At 46.7% G+C, this 20047-nt stretch overlaps 1 protein-coding gene across 1 annotated transcript in view; it reads right to left on the bottom strand.

Moving 5' to 3' along the window:
* The window catches only part of LOC119964711 (cytosolic phospholipase A2-like), a 183268-nt gene extending 163903 nt beyond the window's left edge, over positions 1-19365 (bottom strand). The window contains exons 1-2 of the mRNA XM_038794593.1: positions 19181-19365; positions 7071-7242 (exon numbers count right to left, since the gene is read on the bottom strand). Coding sequence (XP_038650521.1) covers positions 7071-7103 — 33 coding nt within the window. The 5' untranslated portion in view covers positions 7104-7242; positions 19181-19365. The remainder of the gene's footprint in view (positions 1-7070; positions 7243-19180) is intronic.
* Positions 19366-20047: the final 682 nt, after the last annotated feature.

The following is a 20047-nucleotide window of genomic DNA, read 5'->3' as shown; positions in this document are numbered from 1 at the left end:
GTTTTAAAAGGTATGATTTGTAAAATTAACAGAGAAAGAAAGAAGACATTCACAATGTTCACACTAAAAACTGAACTTAACCCCTGAGCGTCAAAAAGATCTGTAACTATCTCAAAGAGCAATGCTGATCTCTAATTGACTCAAAATGCCTCTTGGCTAATAAGTACAACTCCCCTTTAAGAGGAGCAGGCTGTTTTTAAGAGTACCAGACTAGCTCGACCATGTATTATTAGTGTACACTGATGGGCACTCAGCCAGCCAGCAGTGTTGGCCCCACTCCAGACTACGCTACAATCATTTCAATGAAAAGGCAGCACAAAGTTTGCATGCTGCCTGCCTTAATGGAATAAGCACGACAGATCGCAAATCGTGACCTCCACACTCAGAAACAGTCCTGAACAAATGTTGAGCCCAGATAGTCTAGGCTGACTGCTCAATGAGGGCGGATATCACAGCTGAGCCCAGTCATCCCCATACCCCCAACCTCCACATTCTCCTGGAGGGATTATTGAATAGCAAATCAACTGCAGGAACCTGCCACGAGGCAGAGGCTAATGAAGGCAATTGTACTGCTCCAGCCATACTGGCTGACATATCAATCAAATGAAGCAAACTGTTTCAAGGTCATCCGTTTAATTAAACTTTGTCCTGGTAAGCACACCTAACCAGGCTGAAATCAGAAGAGGCAGTATGTGATGGAGATTCAAGGCCACTTGCACAGGTTCACTATGACCAAACTCACAGAAAACTGGCATCTAGATAAGTCAAAAGGGCACTTTTGATGACTGAACACTTGGGGGTTCTCTGAAGTACAGACTGGCTGCACTGACCTTGGGCGGGATTCTCCGACCCCCCGCCGGGTCGGAGATTCGCCCGGGGCCGGCGTCAATCCCGCCCCCGTCGTGTCCCAAATTCTCCGCCCCCCCCGAGATTCGGTGGGGGTGGGAATCACACCGCGCCGGTCGGCGGGCCCCCTGCGGCAATTCTCCGGCCCGCGATGGGCCGAAGTCCCGCCGCTGACAGACCTCTCCCGCCGGCGTGCATTAAACCACCTACCTGACCGGCGGGATTGGTGGCGCGGGTGGGCCGGCACTGGTGTCCTGGGGGGTGGGGGGATCTTACCCTGGGGGGTGCCCCCACGGTGGCCTGGCCCGTGATCGGGGCCCACCGATCGGCAGGGGGGGCCTGTGCCGTGGAGGCACTCTTTTTCTTCTGCCTTCGCCATGATCTTTACCATGGCGGAGGCAGAAGAGACCCGCTCCCCTGCGCATGCGCCAGTCTGACGTCGGCAGCCGCTGACGCTCCAGCGCATGCCTGGCCCCTCAATGTGAGGGCTTGGCCCCTAAAGGTGCGGAGACTTGCGCACCTTTGGGGCGGCCTGACGCCGGAGTGGTTCACGCCACTCCAACTCGCCGGGACCCCCTGCCCCGCCGGGTAGGGGAGAATCCCGGCCCTTGTCTTTTTGCTGACATTTTACGGGCACGCCCAAGGACTTGAATCAGAAATGTGACTAAGACAATGGGCGGAATTCTCCGCTCCCGGGAAAAATCGGGAGGACCGTCGTGAACTCGGCAGAGTTTCATGATGGCCTCGGAGGCCGCTCCTCGCCCCCTATTCTCCCCTCCCGGCGGGGCTAGGAGTGGCAATCCGTAAATCTCGGCCGCAGGGGCGTCACGCGGCCGGCGCGCCTAATGACGTCAGCCACGCTTGCGCAGGTTGGCCAGCTCCAACCCGCGCATGCGCGGCTGACGTCATGACGCTGACGACACGAACATGCGCATGCGCGGTGGCCGTCTTTCCCCTCAGCCGCCCGCAAGACGTGGCGGCTTGATCTTGCGGGACGGCGGAGGGGAAATAGTGCGTCCGATTTGGACGCCGGCCCGACGATCGGTGGGCACCGATCGCGGGCCTGTCCCCTCCTGAGCACAATCGTGGTGCTCTTTCCTTGCTAGGCCACCTACAAGCCCCAAACGGGCTTCTCACTCCCGTTTCACGACAGCAGCGACCAGGTGTGTTTGTCGCCGTCGTGAAACGGCCGCGAACAGCAGACCGCTCGGCCCATCTGGGTCGGAGAATCGCCGCTCGCCATGAAAAACGGCGAGCGGCGATTCTTCCAAGCAGCCCGGGGGAGGGGGGGGGGGGTAGAGAATCGCGCCCAATGTCACAGGATGAAGAAACACTGTGCTTAACAAAGAGTCCTCAGTCAAAATGGAGGAACAACTGCCAAGAGGTTTCTTTGAGCGACAGCCATTGAGGTAAGAAATGCATCATGAAAGAAAAAATTATAAATTCCAAACGAACTGCGATCACTGCTGATTGCCAGCAAACTGCAGAATAGGAGCCAGACTTCCAAATTCCACTCCTTCCAGGAACAGAAATGGAAAAAAGAATATCAGCCAAACTTCTTCCCTTGCTTGATCATGAGCAATGTAATGTTTGTTGGTAAGTATGCAGTGTGTGTCTGTGCGAACAGGAACTGGGTCAGGCACTGAATGCTGTGTCTTCTATTGTAAATAACCATCTTTAGGAGAGGAGGGGAGATTAAACAAAGAAAGAAAAAGTGCAAACAATCTTGCATTACAATTAAAAAATCGTCAATAAAGGGCAGCACGGTGGCGCAGTGGTAGCACTGCAGCCTCACGGCACCGAGGTCCCAGGTTCGATCCCGGCTCTGGGTCACTGTCCGTGTGGAGTTTGCACATTCTCCCCGTGTTTGTGTGGGTTTCGCCCCCACAACCCAAAAGATGTGCAGGGTAGGTGGATTGAACACGCTAAATTGCCCCTTAATTGGAAAAAATGAATTGGGTACTCTAAAATTTTTTTTTAAATCGTCAATAATTACCACAGAAAGTTATTAACAATTGTTCACAGTGAACCCTGGAAAGTGCCAATAGAAAGAAACCCTCGATAATAATGATGTTGGCTCTGTAACTGGGCCTGTCAGAAGGGCCCCATCCAATTATATTTCCTCTTCCCGTACTACTCCCTATTTAACATGACGTTGTCCAATGTAAGACCACAAGCAACAGAAAAGAAAGCCTTTCACTATTTGGTACCTCATTAGTTCACTCATTAAATTCTCAATCACCATTAATTACTTTGACAGTTTGGGATTTGTTAAATGAGGCAAATGTGCAGTCATTTTCTGCATAACATGGACACACATAAACAACATTGAGATGAATGATCAATTTTTATCCTGGGCTGTTTGGAAAAGGAATGTTGGGCATATTAAAAGCTTTCTGCTCTTGTTCTTTTATGTCAACTGGCCCCAGAAGAATAGACTCACTGATTGTAAAGCACTTTGGGAAGAGATCCCATCTGAATGAGAGTTTTCTTTGTTTCCTTCACTCAGGTAAATCTGTCCAGCACATGCACAGACATGCCTGTCCCGCTGTAGAATGCAGTCAGAAGGTATAAAGCAATGTTCAAATTATAAAGAAGATTAGAAGTGAGGAATAAGACACAAGTTGGATATAAAACTTATTTCTCGAGGGAAGCTAACTTCTATGACACTGCAAAGGCTAATGGCCCCGACAAGGGCGGCACGGTAGCACAGTGGTTAGCACTGTTGCTTCACAGTGCCAGGGATCCGGGTTCAACTCCCGGCTTGGGTCACAGTCTGTGCGGAGTCTGCACGTTCTCCCTGTGTCTGCGTGGGTTTCCTCCGGGTGCTCCGGTTTCCTCCCACAGTCCAAAGATGTGCGGGTTAGGTGGATTGGTCATGCTAAATTGCACTGTAGTATCCAGAAGTTAATTGGGGGCTTAGGTAGGGTTCTCTTTCAGGCGCCGATGTAGACTCGATAGGCCGAATGGCCTCCTTTCGCACTGTAAATTCTATGATATATGATAATATTTCAGCAATAGTCCTGAGGACTTGTGCTCCAGAACTTGCTGTACCCCGAGCCATGCTGTTCCAGTACAGCTACAATATTGGCACTACCCAGCAATGTGGAAAGTTGCCCAGGTATGACCTGTACACAAGACAAGGCACTGTTGACACAAAACAACCCAGCCAATTTACGCCCTATCAGTCTACTCTCCATCATCAGCAAAATGATGGAAGGGATCATCAACAGTGTTATCCAGCAGAACCTACTCAGCAAAAACCTGCTCACTAATGCTCAATTTGGGTTCCGCCAGGGTCATTCAGCCCCTGGCCTCATCACAGCCTCAGTTCAAACATGGACAAAAGAGCTGAACATCAGAGTGGAGGGGAGACTGACTGTCCTTGACACCAAGGCAGCATTTGACTGAGTATCGCATCAAGGATCCCTAGCAAAACTGGAGCCAATGGGAATCAGGGGGGAAACTCTCCGCTGGTTGGAGTCATACCTGGCACAAAAGAAGATGGTTGTGGTGGTTGGAGGTCAAACATTTCAGCTCCAGGACATCACTGCCGACGTTCCTCAGGGTAATGTCCTAGGCCCATCTCTTAGCTGCTTCATCAATGACCTCCCTTTCATCATAAGATTAGAAGTGAAGATGTTTGCAGATGACTGCACAATGTTCAGCACCATTCAGGACTCGTCAGATACTGAAGCAATCCATGTCTAAATGCAGCAAGACCTGTACAATATCCAGGCTTGGGCTGACAAGTAGTAAGTAACATTCATACCACACAAGTGGCAGGCAATGACCACCTACAGCAAAAAAGAGGATCTAACCATCGCCCCTTGAGCTTCAATGGCATTACCATAACTGAGTCCGCACTATCAACATCGTGCGGGTTACCATTGACCGGAAACTAAACTCGACTAGTCATACAAATAATGTGGCTACCAGAATAGGTCAACGGCTAGGAATCCTGTGGCAAGTAACTCACCTCCTGACTCCCAAAAGCCTGTCCAACTATAAGATGCAAGTCAGGAATGTAACGGAATACTCTCCATTTGCCTCGATGAGTGCAGCACCAACAACATTCAAGAATCATTGAATCATAGAATTTACAGTGCAGAGGGAGGTCATTCGGTCCATCAAGTCTGCACCAGACATTGGAAAGGGCACCCTACTTAAGCCCACACCCCCAACCTATCCCCATAACCCAGCAACCCCACCTAACCTTTTTGGACACTAAGGGGGAATTTAGCATGGCCATCTTTGGACAGTGAGAGGAAACTGGAGCACCCGGAGGAAACCCACGCAGATATGGGACGAACGTGCAGACCACACAGACAGTGACCCGAGGCCGGAATTGAACCTGGGACCCTGGAGCTGTGAGGCAGCAGTGCTAACCACTGTGCCACCCCTCAACACCATCCAGGACAAAGCATCCCATTTGATTGCTACCCCTTCTACAAATATTCAATCCCTTCACCACTGATGAACAGCGGCAATTGTGTGTACCATCTGCAAGATGCACTGCAGTAACTCACTAAGGTTCCTTCGACAACACCTTCCAAACCCACGACCACTACCATCTAGAAGGACAAGAACAGCAGATACTTTGGGACACCACCTAGAGATTCCCTCCAAGTCACTCACCATCCTGACTTGGAAATATATCGCCGTTCCTTCACTGTCGTTGGGGCAACATCCTGGAACTCCCTCTCCCTATCAGCACTATGGGTGGACCTACACCTTAGGGACTTCAGCTGTACAAGAAGGCAGCTCACTGCCTCTACCAATCAGAATCAACGTGGCAGCAATCAGTGGTCTCTTTCTGATGCAGTGTAAATTATTGTTCCCTTTGCTGTTAGTATTTTCTGGTGAGATGCCCTGATCAGTACAAGTTGAAAGACTTCAGCAGCGTGTCTCTTTCTTCAGCAAGACTCTGTCGAGTAGAATGCAGTGATAGCTGGTCATTTGTGATCCACTGCCTGTGTCTGAGGGGACATTTCTGGCGAGGTTGAGCTAGACAAGGATGACATTGGCTAGATTAGGCACCAGTGGATGTTTTGGATGGGAAGGTTGGTGAGTGAAAATGGAGCAATGGGAATTTCTGCTACCAAGCAATAGCTGTATGATAGAAACTTTATGGAGGAACAGAGAGTAACTGTAGAACATAGGAACAGGAATAAGCCATTCTATCTTGCCAAAACTGCAGCTCAATTCCAATAAACCCACTTTGGCCTCAATCAGTTTCGAAAGCTTCAATTGGTGCAGCATCCAATGGTTTTTGGGAGAGAAGATTCCAGATTTCGACACTGGGATTATCCAAGGTTTGGAATTCAAACTTTGGATGATGGCAAAAGAGTGGGAGTAGAGGAGGAGTAGTGATGGGTTAGATGGGAGTCAGTACCCAAGAATTGATGCATAAAAGGTGGCAATAATATCAGGTGACAGGAAAGGAAGGAACAAGAGAAGGTTCCAACAGAAAAAAGATACAAGTAATGAGCTTGAGTCCAGAGTGCCAGCCAAAATGTTGATGCAAATTGATAAGGGAGGAAGTTACTTGCCCCATTGTGTCTGTGCCAATATTAGCTCTTTAAATGATGCTACCTACCCAAACTAGTGAAGTGTGAGATGGATCATTTTGATCAGAGGAATGAGGATACTAATTATCCCTTGGAAGGTAAGAAACTGAAATGTAACAAAGAGATCTGGGAATATAGATACCTCAATTGTTAAAGAATAGCATCAGAGTATCACGGAGGTGCACTAGGACTAGAAGAATGGTGCAGCGGGCTAGACCCTGGGTTGTTCACCCCTTGTGACTTGGGTCCAAATCTGGTCTCAATGTGACTGATTATAAAAAACCCCAAAAATGAGTTTAGGTCAATCCAGTTCTTTTTGTGATTAGGAACTTTCCCACTTTCCAAGAGGAAAGGGCCGACAGTGGGAAAAGTGATCTAAATCTGGTACCAATGATAGGCCCAAATGGGAATGGAAGAACATGTAGAATAGAAAGCTTTCCAAAGTTGGGACTGAAGAACATTGGTGAGACAGGGGAGATGGAATTTTACTCTATGTTGAGTCTGATCTAGGAGCACTTACTTGTTGACTTTGAAGTGTGAAGTTTTCTATACCCAGGCTGAATAAAGCAACATTTAAAAATACATTGTAATTGAGCAAACAGAAAATCTGATAAAGTCATCAAGGTCACCGTAACAGGGAAGATTTGCACTTACTATTATGTGAGAATACGGGTCTATTGAAGCCATTCTCAACGACAGCTGAACAGATCTTGGTGTATCTTACAACGAGTTAATTGTTTCAAGTAACACTGATTGAACAAAGCTTGATGTTTCCTCTTTCCAGATGAAAAATTAAATAGATTTCAGCAAATGTCTATTTCCATTCCTGGTGAATAGAAAAAGCAACTGTTAGTAATCATTCAAACAACTATTCTATCAAGGCTAAAACACATATATTGTTCTAACCCTGGGCCAGACTCCCATGTTTTGATACGATCCAATTACAGACCAATAACTTTTTGTTTAAAGTGACAGAATTTGAGAATCAAGACATTGCGAAGAGAATAAAGCCACAAAATGCCACGGCTTTTGAACAAACAAAATAAATTTTACTGTACGAGATCAGAAAGATAAAACAATTTACAATATCTATCTTAATCTTTAAAATCTGGAGCTAATATGGAGGCAAAATGTGGTCGAGCATCTACACCACTTTAAATGGTAAGTGCAACTGATACAACCCATGGATTTCTCAGCAACCCACTCAGCCATCAGTAACACAGAGCCAACCAATCTCCTTCAATCTCTCTTATGAAGGATTCCAGTCTTCCATCTTGGAATTTTCTCCAAAAGTCACTCTCACTCAGACTTCCCCAACAACAGCTCACCTCACTGCATTTCAATCTCATCTCCCGAGGCTCCATTCCCCTGGATTCCCGACTTTGCAATGCAGCACAACTCATGAACGTGACTTCAGCTGCTGAGCAAAACAACGCTACTCCAAACGGTTTACCTTTGCCCAAATGGCTGCAGCACCACGGAGTCACCAACCTTCTGCTGCATTCTCTGATCCACAGGCCTTCTCCAAAGCCATCAATGCTTAAAGCCTGCCAATCACAGCACATTTATGACTTGGAGCCTCTTTCTTTTGGACTTCTCTTTGTCCCCTATCTGGGAATCTTCTTTTGGACCACCCCATCCTCTGTTTGGGATGCTTCTTTGAAATGGTGCTCCTGTCCCAGATCACTTAGTCCAGTTTGCGCACCGTTTCTTTTTCACACAGGTGCACTGGAGTCTTGCCCTCAGCCTTGAAGAACTTCAAACACTGAGCTGTGCATGTGCAGCCAGCTCCTTCCTGGTCAGTGCAAGTGCAGAACTCCAGAGTCTCCAAAACGTGGCGATGATGAGGTAGGTAAGTTTTGTTTTTTTTTCTTTTCTCTTGATCAAAATATTTATTTACTTCTTTTTTTAAAAAATATTTTTATTCTCCATTTTCACATTTTCTTCAGAATTTACACCCCACCAACAAACAGTATGGTAACAAATACAATGTCAATCCACTTACCAACAACAACGATCCCATCCTCCCACCACCCCAAACACGGCCCACCTGACAATATAAGCATCAAATAAAACAAACCCTCCCAAGGGAGAAAAAAAAGGAAAAAAGAAAAAGGAATCAGGAATCACCTAAGGTCACCATTGACATATACAGTCCACCTTCCCAACCACCCCCCCCAATATTCAATGCCATCCAATCCCCAAAAGAGTATCGTGAATGACACCCATGAATTGTAGACACCACCCCCACCCCTCCCAGACTCCTCCCCTCCACTTCCTCTTGTAAACTCCTCCCTCCAACCTCGGTTCCTTCCCCCAACTTTTCACCCCGGCTAGACTCACCGAAACCTGTTGTACCAGGCTCCGATAGCCGCAGCCCCTCCCTCCACCTCACTCCCGTTCACTGTGGAGGCCCCCGCCCGGGTTTCCTTCCCCCTTGCCCAGTCCCAGGAAAACCAAGAAATCCTCTTCAGCACACAACCCCCGTATACACACCCAATCCCCAAAGAACCATCATTGCAAATGAAAGTCCCAACTCTTCCCTTGTCCAAATATACAGCGTTGATTCATTTAGTACATACGCCAACACACAGTGAAAAAATATAGTTACATGAGGCTACATCGGGACACAACCCGCTCTCAGTCCCATTTCTCAATTCTGCCACAGTCCTTCTGCCTTTGCAAACTCCTCCGCCGCTTCCGCCGTCCCAAAATAAAAGTCCTTGGATTTGTAGGTCACCCTTAACTTAGCTGGATATACAATGCCGAACTGCACCTTGCTGATGTACAGTGCCTTCTTCACCCGGCTGAAGGCAGCCCTCCTCCTCGCCAGCTCCACCGTAAAATACTGGTATATGCGTATGCCAGCTCCAGCCCACTGCACCACCTGTTTCTGCTTCGCCCAGCACAGGTCTTTCTCCTTCACGCTATACCTACAGTTACTACTTCTGGCGGCTCACTCACCTTTGGTATAGGCCTACACAATCAATGAGTCTGATCCAGTTCATAGAGGGATAGTACCCCACCCCAAATAGCTTTGCCAACATCGTGGCAAAATACTGTCGGCCTCGGGCCTTCCACCCCTTCGGGCAGACCCACAATCCTCAGATTCTGCCTTCTGGATCTGTTTTCCAGGTTTTCCATTTTGGCTCGCAGACTCTTGTTGATCTCTATCACCTTCCGCATCTTCTTCCCCATTGAGGTGAGTTGATCACTGTGCTACGATAATGTCTCTTCCACTTCCTTCAGTGTTTCACCTTGCTCCCGCACCTCCGCCACTGCGCTTGATACCGCCTCCCTCACCGGGACAATTGCCTCATCTACCAGCACTTTCAATACCACCCCCATCTCCTTCTTCATCGCTTCCACGTGTTTTGTGAATTGCTTTTCAATTCCCCAGCCATCACCTTGGTCATTTCTTCTGCTGTGAGCAATGCGGCCTTCCCTAGTGCTCCAGCCTCCTCTTTCCTTACAGTTCCTGCGCTGGCTTTTCCACTCACCGGCGGGCTTTCATTAACCCCCTTTTTCACGGCCGTTTTTTTCCCAAACTTGGACATTTCTCCTCCCTGTGCCTTCTTACAGCTTTTTCAGCCTCCATTGTCCCCGGGACCGGGCGTTAAAACTCTGAAATTTCTATTCCCGAGCGGGAGCCCTCCAGTGTGCGGCTGCCTCCCCCCCACCATCACCAGAAGTCCGATGAGGTAGGTACGTTTGCAGGATAGGTGGATTGGCTATGCTAAATTGCCTCTTAATTGGAAAAATTAAAAAAACACGACTGCCTTCTGGAAGAATGGAATAGAATTCCCACAGTGCAGAAGGAGGTCATTCACCCCATCGAGCCTGCACCAACCCTCTGAATGTGTACCCCCTAGGCCACTCCTCCGCCTATCCCAATACATCACCTAGCCTGCACACCTTTGGACTGTGGGAGGAAACTGGATACCCAGAGGAAACCTGCCCAGACACAGGGAGAAAGTGCAAACGCCACACAAACATTCATCCAAGGCCAGAATTGAACCCATGATCCTGGCATAATGAGGCAGCAATGCTAACCACTGTGCCGGCTTCTCTGTGGGTTGACAAATAGATATCTACTGCCTCCATGTAATAATAATTAATAATCTTTATTAGTGTCACAAGTAGGCTTACATTAACATTGCAGTGAAGTTACTGTGAAAATCCTCTAACTTTGTGACATATCATTTCCACCTGCCGGAGCCGCTGCTTCCTATACCTTAGGGACATTAAGAACTTAAGAGGTGTGACCCAATAGCTATTAGGATTCTGTTTGAAAATTCTTTCAATGTGATTTGCTCTCCCGTATTCTCAAAGGTTCGGCCTAACTTCATTGGTCGAAACTGCCTGTCAAACAAAAATTCTTTCTCCCTCCCAAATTCTATTAATCAATAAGTACTTCAGTTTTAATTACCTCAATTTAAAAAAAATAAATTTAGAGTACCCAATTTGTTTTCCAATTAAGGGACAATTTAGCGTGACCAATCCACCCGCACATCTTTGGGTTGTGGGGGTGAAACCCACGCAGACACGGGAAGAACGTGCAAACTCCAAACAGACAGTGACCTAGGGCCAGGATTTGAGCATGGGTCCTCAGCTTCATAGGCAGCAATGCTAACCACTGTGCCACTGTGTTGCCCTATTACCTCATAATCTAAGGGCTGTTCTTCTGAAAGGCTAGAATACACACGCATAGCCTTTCCGACCAAAATATTTTGCAAAATGAGAGACCTGGGGCGGGATTCTCCGCGAACCGGCGGGGCGGGCAACTCCGACGCGAAGGAGTGGCGTGAACCACTCCGGCGTCGAACTGGCCCCGAAGGTGCGGAATCATCCACACCTTCAGGGGCTAGGCCGGCACGGAGTGGTTTGCGTGGCACTGGCCGCGCAGAAGGGGCTTGGCGCCACGACAACCGGCGCCGAAGGGCCTCCGCCGGCCGGTGCAAGTTGGCGCATGCGCGAGAGCGCCAGCATGTGCTGATGTCATCCCAGCGCATGCGCTGGGTGGGTTCATCTCCGCGTCGGCCATTGCGGACTGTTACAGCAGCCAAAGCGGAGGAATAGAGTGCCCCCACGGCACAGGTCCGCCTGCGGATCGGTTAGCTCCGATCACGGGCCAGGCCACCGTGGGGGCACCTCCCGGGGCCAGATCCCCCCGCGCCCCCCCCCCCCAAGGACCCCGGAGGCCGCCCGCGGAGCCAGGTCCCGCCAGTAAGTACCTGTTGTAATTTACGCCGGCAGGGCCAGCCGTAAACGGGCGGCCACCCGGCCCATCGCGGGGCGCAGAATCGCTGGGGGGGCTGCTGCCAGTGGCCGCCAACTGGCGCGGCGTGATTCCCGCCCCCGCCAAATCCCCAGCGCCGGAGAAATCGGCAGCCGGCGGGGGCAGGATTCATGCTGCCCACCGGCGATTCTCCGACCCGGCGGGGGGGTGGGGGTCAGAGAATCCCGCCCTAGATGTCTATTGGGCACTTCAGCTTCTCAAGCAAGATAAAATATCTCTCAACTGGTCCTTGATGAATTTAGGCACTAGTGTAGTGTACTCCCTTTTGTTCTATCAAAGCTCGGCGTGGAACTCGATTCCTCATCCAAACTAGTCGACTCTTGTTCACCCTGTAACGTAAGCTGTTCTCTAACCAGTTCATGGTGTCTGATTTCTTTCTCTCTTTGAAAATCCAGCTTTCGCATTGCTTTCTTTTTCCTCTTTTTCAAGTTCAAGTTTCTGCTTTTCTCTATCTCCAGCTGCTTTAACTGCAACTGCAGCTCATTGTGCTTTACCTGTGTCAGGCTTTTCTACTTCTCATCCCAAATGCGTGTTATTACCTTAATTATTTCTACGTTCTTAGCCCCTCTTTTAACTTTAACTCTTCCACAAATGTGATTAAGCTAAACTTGGTTAATTGTTGCAAATAATTCAGGGATAAATCTTCCCTCGCCAGAAAAGTCAAGGCAATTGACAAAGCCATTCTGCTTTCCATCAATCTAATAAAATTCATGATGGAATCTTATCAGTCTTAACATTGGCAAGTCCAAAGATGTGCGGGTTAGGTGGATTGGCCATGCTAAATTGCCCGTAGTGTCCTAAAAAGTAAGGTTAAGGAGGGGGGGGGTTGTTGGGTTACGGGTATAGGGTGGATACGTGGGTTTGAGTAGGGTGATCATTGCTTGGCACAACATCGAGGGCCGAAGGGCCTGTTCTGTGCTGTACTGTTCTATGTCTATGTCTATGTCTTCAGCCCAAAAAACATCAAATGCTGAGCTGCACATGTTCAGCCGCCTCCCAGTCTGTGCATGAACAGTACCTCCGGAGGGCTGGCATTCACTAGATAGATGTGTATGAGATGGCTTTGGTAACTTGACTATCCAGACAGCATTTACTGTCCCTTCCATTTGAGTACGTAGCTGCTTGTCCAGATTTTGCCTCCACCAGCCTATCAGAAAGTCCATTGAATACATGTGAATAACTGCCAGACACCCTGTGCCGTCATACCTGTCTCCCCATCTCGCATCGTACTGTGGCAAGTCAGCGTGATACAGGATTGCAGATTTACTTTTCTACATTATTTACCATCTTCTTATTTAAGGAGATCTCAAATAGCAAATATTAAAAAGGACAACCATTTTATGGTGTGCTGTATGCTGTTGTCAGAGGACAGTTAGACAGGGGTAGCAGCAATCCACTGAAACATTTTTTCAAATAAGGTGTATGTCTGCTTACAAAAGGGATATGTCTATTAATCTCTGGAGTAACAAAAATAAAAACAAAATTCATCCAGAATCATTAGCATAAAGTTTATGAATGCTCATATTTTGGTCAACGTGAAAATTTCAGATGGTATATGCATCACAAAAGACACACACATGGCAAAATTTAATATAGATGATGGGGTTGTCACTTGCCAGCTGGAGAACCAGCGAGAGCCTCTCATTGCCTACTTTGGGCAGGGCCCACCAAATTAAGTACCAGGCAGCATGTACAAAATCACTCTGTTTATTCCAATAAGGTTGTGGAGACAATTCCCAATGACTTATCATTGGAAGGTAGATATGCTCAGTGAATTGGGAGTGGTAACTGGTAATCTTTATGGTTAGTAGATTCCAATTGGATTGTCCTTGACAGAATGGAAATGGACATTTTAATCCACATTCGCAATTTGTAAAATCTTGGGAGTTATGACAACATTTTTAGTGACCCTCATACAATCCGCCCAGCTCACCAAGCCAATCAGCTTTAATAATTATTTTAACATGCCAGCCTCACTTCAAACTTCACAGCAGCTTGTGTTTTATTAAATGATGGAAATCTATTCAATGTGATTAATTTTGCTAGATATCCATCATTCTGAGCAATAAGATGATCATGGAACTATAAGTACAAGAGCACGAGGCTTGTCAACATCAATCATATCCACCTCTCAAACCCTTGCAGTTTTTCCCTGAATGAATACCTTGGGTTGTAGGAGTGTGCAGCAAGAGATTTTACAGGCTTGCATTAAAAACATCTGAAAGCAATACTTACTCCTAGTACCTACGAACTTTTGCTATGTTTGACTTTGTTCAATGTGGCCAACTCTTCACACTATTTTTTGCCAACTAATACAATCAAAACTAAAATTAAACATCCCTGAGCAACAAAAGGACCCAATACAGGCACTTTACTCAAAAGACACCCCAAGAATATCTTTACGATCTTATGTTTATAAGTCTGGTGTTTTGCAGTTAAGAACATGAAAAAATATAGAAGAGGAAAAGCCTATGTATCTGTATGCCCCACACAATCTACCCCACTGTGGATTCAAGCCCACTTAAATCATTTAAAGGAGGTTACTTCATATCGATTCCCAACACCTCTTCCAGTCCCCACCCCCCAAAGAAAAGTCTGAATCATCCAGAATCCATGTCTCCATTATTCATTCTGGTTGGCTAATTTTCAAAGACATTTTACTTTTGCCCAAATAGAATTATTGTAACCGGCACAGCGTTAACCACTTCAATCAATACAATTCAAATGTATCTAGTTACATAGAACTTACAGCACAGAAGCAGGCTATTCAGCACAGCTGGGTTATGCCAATGTTGGCGTGCAAGCCATCTCTCACCTTATTCATATATCCTTCTATTCCTTTCTCCCTCATGACTTCCCTTCAAATTAATCTGCTATTTGCCTCAAATACTCCAGGTGATAGCATGTTCGACATTCTCACCACTGTCTGGCGAAAGAGGTTTCTCCTGAATTCCCTATTAGATATTTTGGTGATTATGGCCCCTAGTTTTTGTCTCCCGAACACATGGCCAGGATTACCTAGTCGCACCACCTCTGTGCATCATCGCAAGCAGGGCGAGAACATTTACACAGTTGTAACAGATGGATTCCTTATGGTGTCGGGAATGTAAAATACCACAAATATTTATCAATTCCCTTCATTATTTTAAAGAGCCATGGTCATGCATGAAGGAAATGCCCCATCCTGCGGTACAATTTAACTACAATGGGATCACTGTGAATTGCGAACTTCCTAGTTCTAGGCTAGCTATTATTCCTCCAGACCTTGTCCCACCTAAAACAATTCAAGCATTTCATGAATAAAACTGCTGAAGAAATATAGAACACAGGTATTAAGGAAGCAGCATAAGACAGACAGAGCTAAACAATCACACAGCCAACGGATCAGATCAAAGCTCTGCGGAGAGTCCACATTAAGTTGTGAATGGTGATTGGCAATTAAATAATTAGAGAAGCAGGTTCACAAACATTCGCATCCACATAGATTGGGAAGCCTGCCCATCATATCAGTGGAAAGGACAAGGCTGAAGAATTTGCAACAAGCCACGTCCAACAAATTTGATTGAATTTTTTGAGGAGGTGACCAAGTGTGTAGATGAGGGGAGTGCAGTTGATGTAGTTTATATGGATTTCAGCAAAGCCTTTGACAAGATACCACATGGGACCTTACAAAGGTGAATGCACATGGGATACAGGGTGATGATAAGGTGGATTCAAAATTGGCTTAGTCGTAGAAGTCAGAGGGTGATGACTGAAGGCTGCTTTAGTGACTGGAAGCCAGTGTCCAGTGGCGTACCACAGGGATCTGTGCTGGGTCCCCTATTATTTGTCATTTATATCAATTACATAGATGACTATGTGGGGGGTAGGACCAGTAAGTTTGCCGACACAAAGATTGGCCGGATGGTTAACAGTGAGGTTTAGTGTCTTGGATTACAGCAGGAAGATATAGACGGGATGGTCAAATGGGAGATAACTGGCAGATAGAATTTAACCCTGAAAAGTGTGAGGTGATACACTTTGGAAGGAGTAATTTAACAAGGAAGTATTCAAGAAATGGTATGTCACAAGGAACCCTAACCCTGGCACATTTGTCCATAGATCTCTGAAGGCGGAAGGGCAGGTTAATAGGGTGGTGTAAAAATCATATGTAACACTTGACTTTACCAATCGAGGCTTAGATTACAAAAGCATGAGGTATGTTGGAGTTTTATCGAACTTTTGTGGCCAAAGTTGGAGTACTGTGTGCAATTCTGATTGTCACATTATAGGAAGGATGTGTTTGCACTAGATGGAGTGCAGAGGAAATTCACGAGTATGTTGCCTGGGATGGAACATTTAAGTAGTTTTTCCTGCATATTTATTTATTTAATCATGATTAAAGATCGTATGCTGCTTCCTCAATACCTGTGCAATGTGGTTCTTCAGCAGTTTTGTTCATGAAATCGTGAAGAGAGGTTGGATAGGCTTGGGTTGTTTTTGTTGGAGCAGAGAAGACTGGTGGGTGACCTGATTGAGGCGTACAAGATTATGGACGGGATGGATAAGGAGCAGCTGTTTCCTTTAATTGAAGGGGCAGTCACGAGGGGACACAAGTTCAAGGTGAGGGGCAGGAAGTTTAGGGGGGAATTGAGGAAAAACATTTTTACCCAGAGGATGGTGAGGGTCTGGAATCCCTGCATGGGAGGGTGGTAGAGGCGGGTTGCCTCACATCCTTTAAAAAGCACCTGAGTGAACCCTTCGCTGGTCAGAACATTCAAGGCTATGGGCCAAGTACTAGTAAATGGGATTAGTTAGGTAGGTCAGGTGATTTTCATGCATCGGTGCAGAAACGAAGGGCTGAAAGACCTATTCTGCACGGTGTGATTCTGTGAAGTGGATGATCCATCTTGGCCCGAGATCCCCACCATCACAGGTAACAGACTTCGACCAATTCAATTCATATAATATAAAGAAGTGGCTGAGGGCACAGTAAAGGCTATGTATCCTAATAACATCCAGCAGTAACATGAAGATTTGTGGTCCAGAACTAGCTACGCCTCCTTGGCAAGCTGTTCCATTGCTGCTACAATATTGGCAACCCAGACGACAATGTAGAAAATTACCCTCGGATGTCCTGTCCACAAATTCAACCTGGCCAATTACCATCCTGTCAGTCCGCCCTCGATCAGCAAAGTGACGGAAGCTGTCACTGATAGTGTTATCAATTGCCACATAAATACAAGTAACTTGCTCAGTTTGAGTCATTGGGACCACATGGCTTCAAACCTCATTACAGCTTTGGTCCAAAAATGGACAAAATAGTTGAATTTTAGTAGTGAGGTGACAGCGACTGCCCTTGACATCAAGGCAACATTTGACGGAGTATGGCATCAAGGAGCAATGGCAACATTTTTAAGTAAATGGAAGCCAGGGTAAATACTCTCCGTTGGTTTGAGCTATCCCTAACAGAAAGGTAAATGGCTCCGGTTGTTGAAGGTCAATCAACTCAGTTACAGGACATCACTCAGGAATCTCTCAGGGTAGTGTCCTAAGCCCAACCATCTTCAGCTGCTTTATCAATGACCTTCCCTCCATCATAAGGATATAAGTGAAGATGTTAATTGCACAATATTCAGCACCATTCAAGACATCTCAGACACTGAAGCAATCCATACCCAAATGCAACAAACGCCTGAACAACATTCAGGCTTGGGCTGAAAGTGGCAAGTAACACTCAACAACACAAGTGCTACAAGATAACCATCACCAACAGGAGAGAATCTAGCCATCTCTCCTTCACATTCCATCAAAGGCATTACCATCAATGAATCCCCCATTTTCCATATCCTGGGAGTTATCATTGACCAGAAACTGAACTGGACCAGCCATATAAATACTGTAGTTAAAAGAGCAGGTCAGTGGCAAGTAACCCACCACCTGACTCACCAAATGCACTCCTGCTCACCATCTATAAGGCACAAGTTGGTGTCTGGTGGAATACTCTCCAGTTGTCTCAATGAGTGCATCTTTAACACTCATGGAGCTCAACACCATCCAGGGCAAAGCAGCCTGTTTAATCAGCACCCCACCTATCACCTTAATAATTCACTCCATCCACCACCTCGCTCACAGTGGCTGCAGTATGTAAAGTAGGTAAAAAGTAAAAGTCTGCAGTATGTAGCTTGCACAAGATGCGCTGCAGCAAATTGCCAAGCAACTTTCAAAGGCATCTCCCAAACCCCAAGCCTCAAGAAGCACATGGTCAGCACCACCTGCATTCCCTCCAAGCCACACACCATCCTGATTTGGAACTAGGTTGCAGTTCCTTCACTGTCCCTGGGTTAAAAACGTGTAATCCTCTTGCTAACAGCACCGTGGGTGTACCTATAATCACATGGACTGCAGCTCACCACCAACTCAAGGGGTATTATTGGGTAACAAATAAACGCTGGCCTTGGCAGCGAAATCCAAATCCCATGAAAGAATGTTTCAAAAATCCAGCATGCACTATAGGAAGGAGAAGCAGTAACAGAATCCCGGATAAAAAATATTTTACAACCTGTATTTCTATAGTCAGTATGACGTAAAATAAATGGCAGCGTCTGGTTACCCCTTAAAGAGTCATTATCAAGTAATAATGTACTGTAATTAACAGTGATATTTAATACTGGTTTTCAATATTAATAAGTCGTTGGATTCACAAATGGAATGAAGTTTCTCACTGTTAATTAAAAGTTTCTGGTGCAAATCGATTCGGGTTTGCAATATTAAAGTCCTAATTAAAACAATGCTTCTATTCCGTTTCTCGTCTTCTGGAAAACTTGCACTGGACGCCAAGTCCCAACATCTGTCCATTTCTTCTTGGTTACACGCGCCAGTAAACACTATCAATGGTTAAGAAACTCAAATCATTCCAGGGAGGAGGGGGAGGGGCTGTTGGCACAAATTCCCTTTCCTTTTCTTTACGCGGGGGCAGGGGTCTTTGATCCACGTAGGCATCTCCACATTCCGCACAAAGTAACTCCCAATGTTTCCCAAGTTAAGGATGGAAGTGGGTCCATTCTATGGCGTTTCAGCAGCAGCAGCAGAGGCGGAAAAGTCAGCTGCGATTCCCGCCGGCAAGCAGCAGGCACGGGGGGCTGAGAGAGGCAGAGAGACTCGGTGCAAACTTCACTTTGCGGCCAACCTGCCCCCTCCAGGGTGGTCCCCAGTGAACGGAAGGACATTCTCAAAGTCGGATGTCCCATTCAGCCGCACGGACCCAACCTGTCAGTGCCAGAAAGCTCCCGCACCCCTGCCCCCGCCCTCTCTCGCTCGCTCCTGAACAAGTAGATCCGTCACTGCAAACTTTGAAACAAAACTAACTCCTTCTCTCACACATTGTGACCCTCGCCACCACTTCCACCTTCAAAAACCGCCCAACGACACAAACCTGTGGGAGTCAAGAACTTTGGGGGGGGGGGGGGGGGGGGGGTAGTTTTACCTCTCACGGTGGGGCTGCTCCCATTGACTTGTTCCTTCCCCACCGTCCCTCTGGCAAGTCTTTCCGAGCGTTTAGAAGAAAAGAACAAAATAGAGAAGATGAGAACTCAGGCGGATATTACACAGCCCGTTGGAAGGCGGCGCTTCCACACATACCAAGCTTGCAGAGCAGCCAGCAGAGAAAGCCTGCCCACACTCCAGCACTGCAGGCAGACTCCAGCCTGTGCTGAAAGCGGCTCAGCCTGAAAGAGTTTGCAACGCTTTTTTTTTGGTGTGGGTTATTGTGGCGGGAACGTGAGGTGGTGGTTGAACTTGTCATTCTCGAGCACAAGTCCTTCAAAGCGTACTCGAGTGTTCAGCAACACTATGACATGAAATAGTTTATTTTTTTAATTGTTCTATGTTGTTAAAGTTTTATTAGTACAGCATCCCTTTAAGTCTACCACTTAAATAATTTTCTGCCTCGTCATTCCGGCCACAACCATCTCTCGCTCAAGTGTATCTATTTATCTTACTTACGTATGCATTCTGTATAACCCCACTGCAGTTATTCTTACCCAAATCCACATTGATGGATAACATACATGACCAGCAGAATAATCACTGGGTATTGTACTGGATAAGAGGAAGACACATGGTGAACTATGACAAAATAAACCATGAATAATACTGAATAAACATCTCATTAGACCAACAATGCTTTAACTCAGAATTAGGGTTTTTTTTTAATGGAGAATAACTAGGGACTACTTGTCACCGCAATCACTAATGTTGATTTTATTTAAGTGAAGCTTGGTTGTGAATCTTTGAAATTCTCTAGCTCAGAGGGTTGGGGATGCTCAATTTTCGAGGCTGCGTTTTGGCCTCT

This window comes from Scyliorhinus canicula, chromosome 4, assembly GCF_902713615.1.
Source record: "Scyliorhinus canicula chromosome 4, sScyCan1.1, whole genome shotgun sequence".
Classification (NCBI taxonomy): Eukaryota; Metazoa; Chordata; class Chondrichthyes; order Carcharhiniformes; family Scyliorhinidae; genus Scyliorhinus; species Scyliorhinus canicula.
This window is presented reverse-complemented; position numbering and strand designations above follow the sequence as displayed.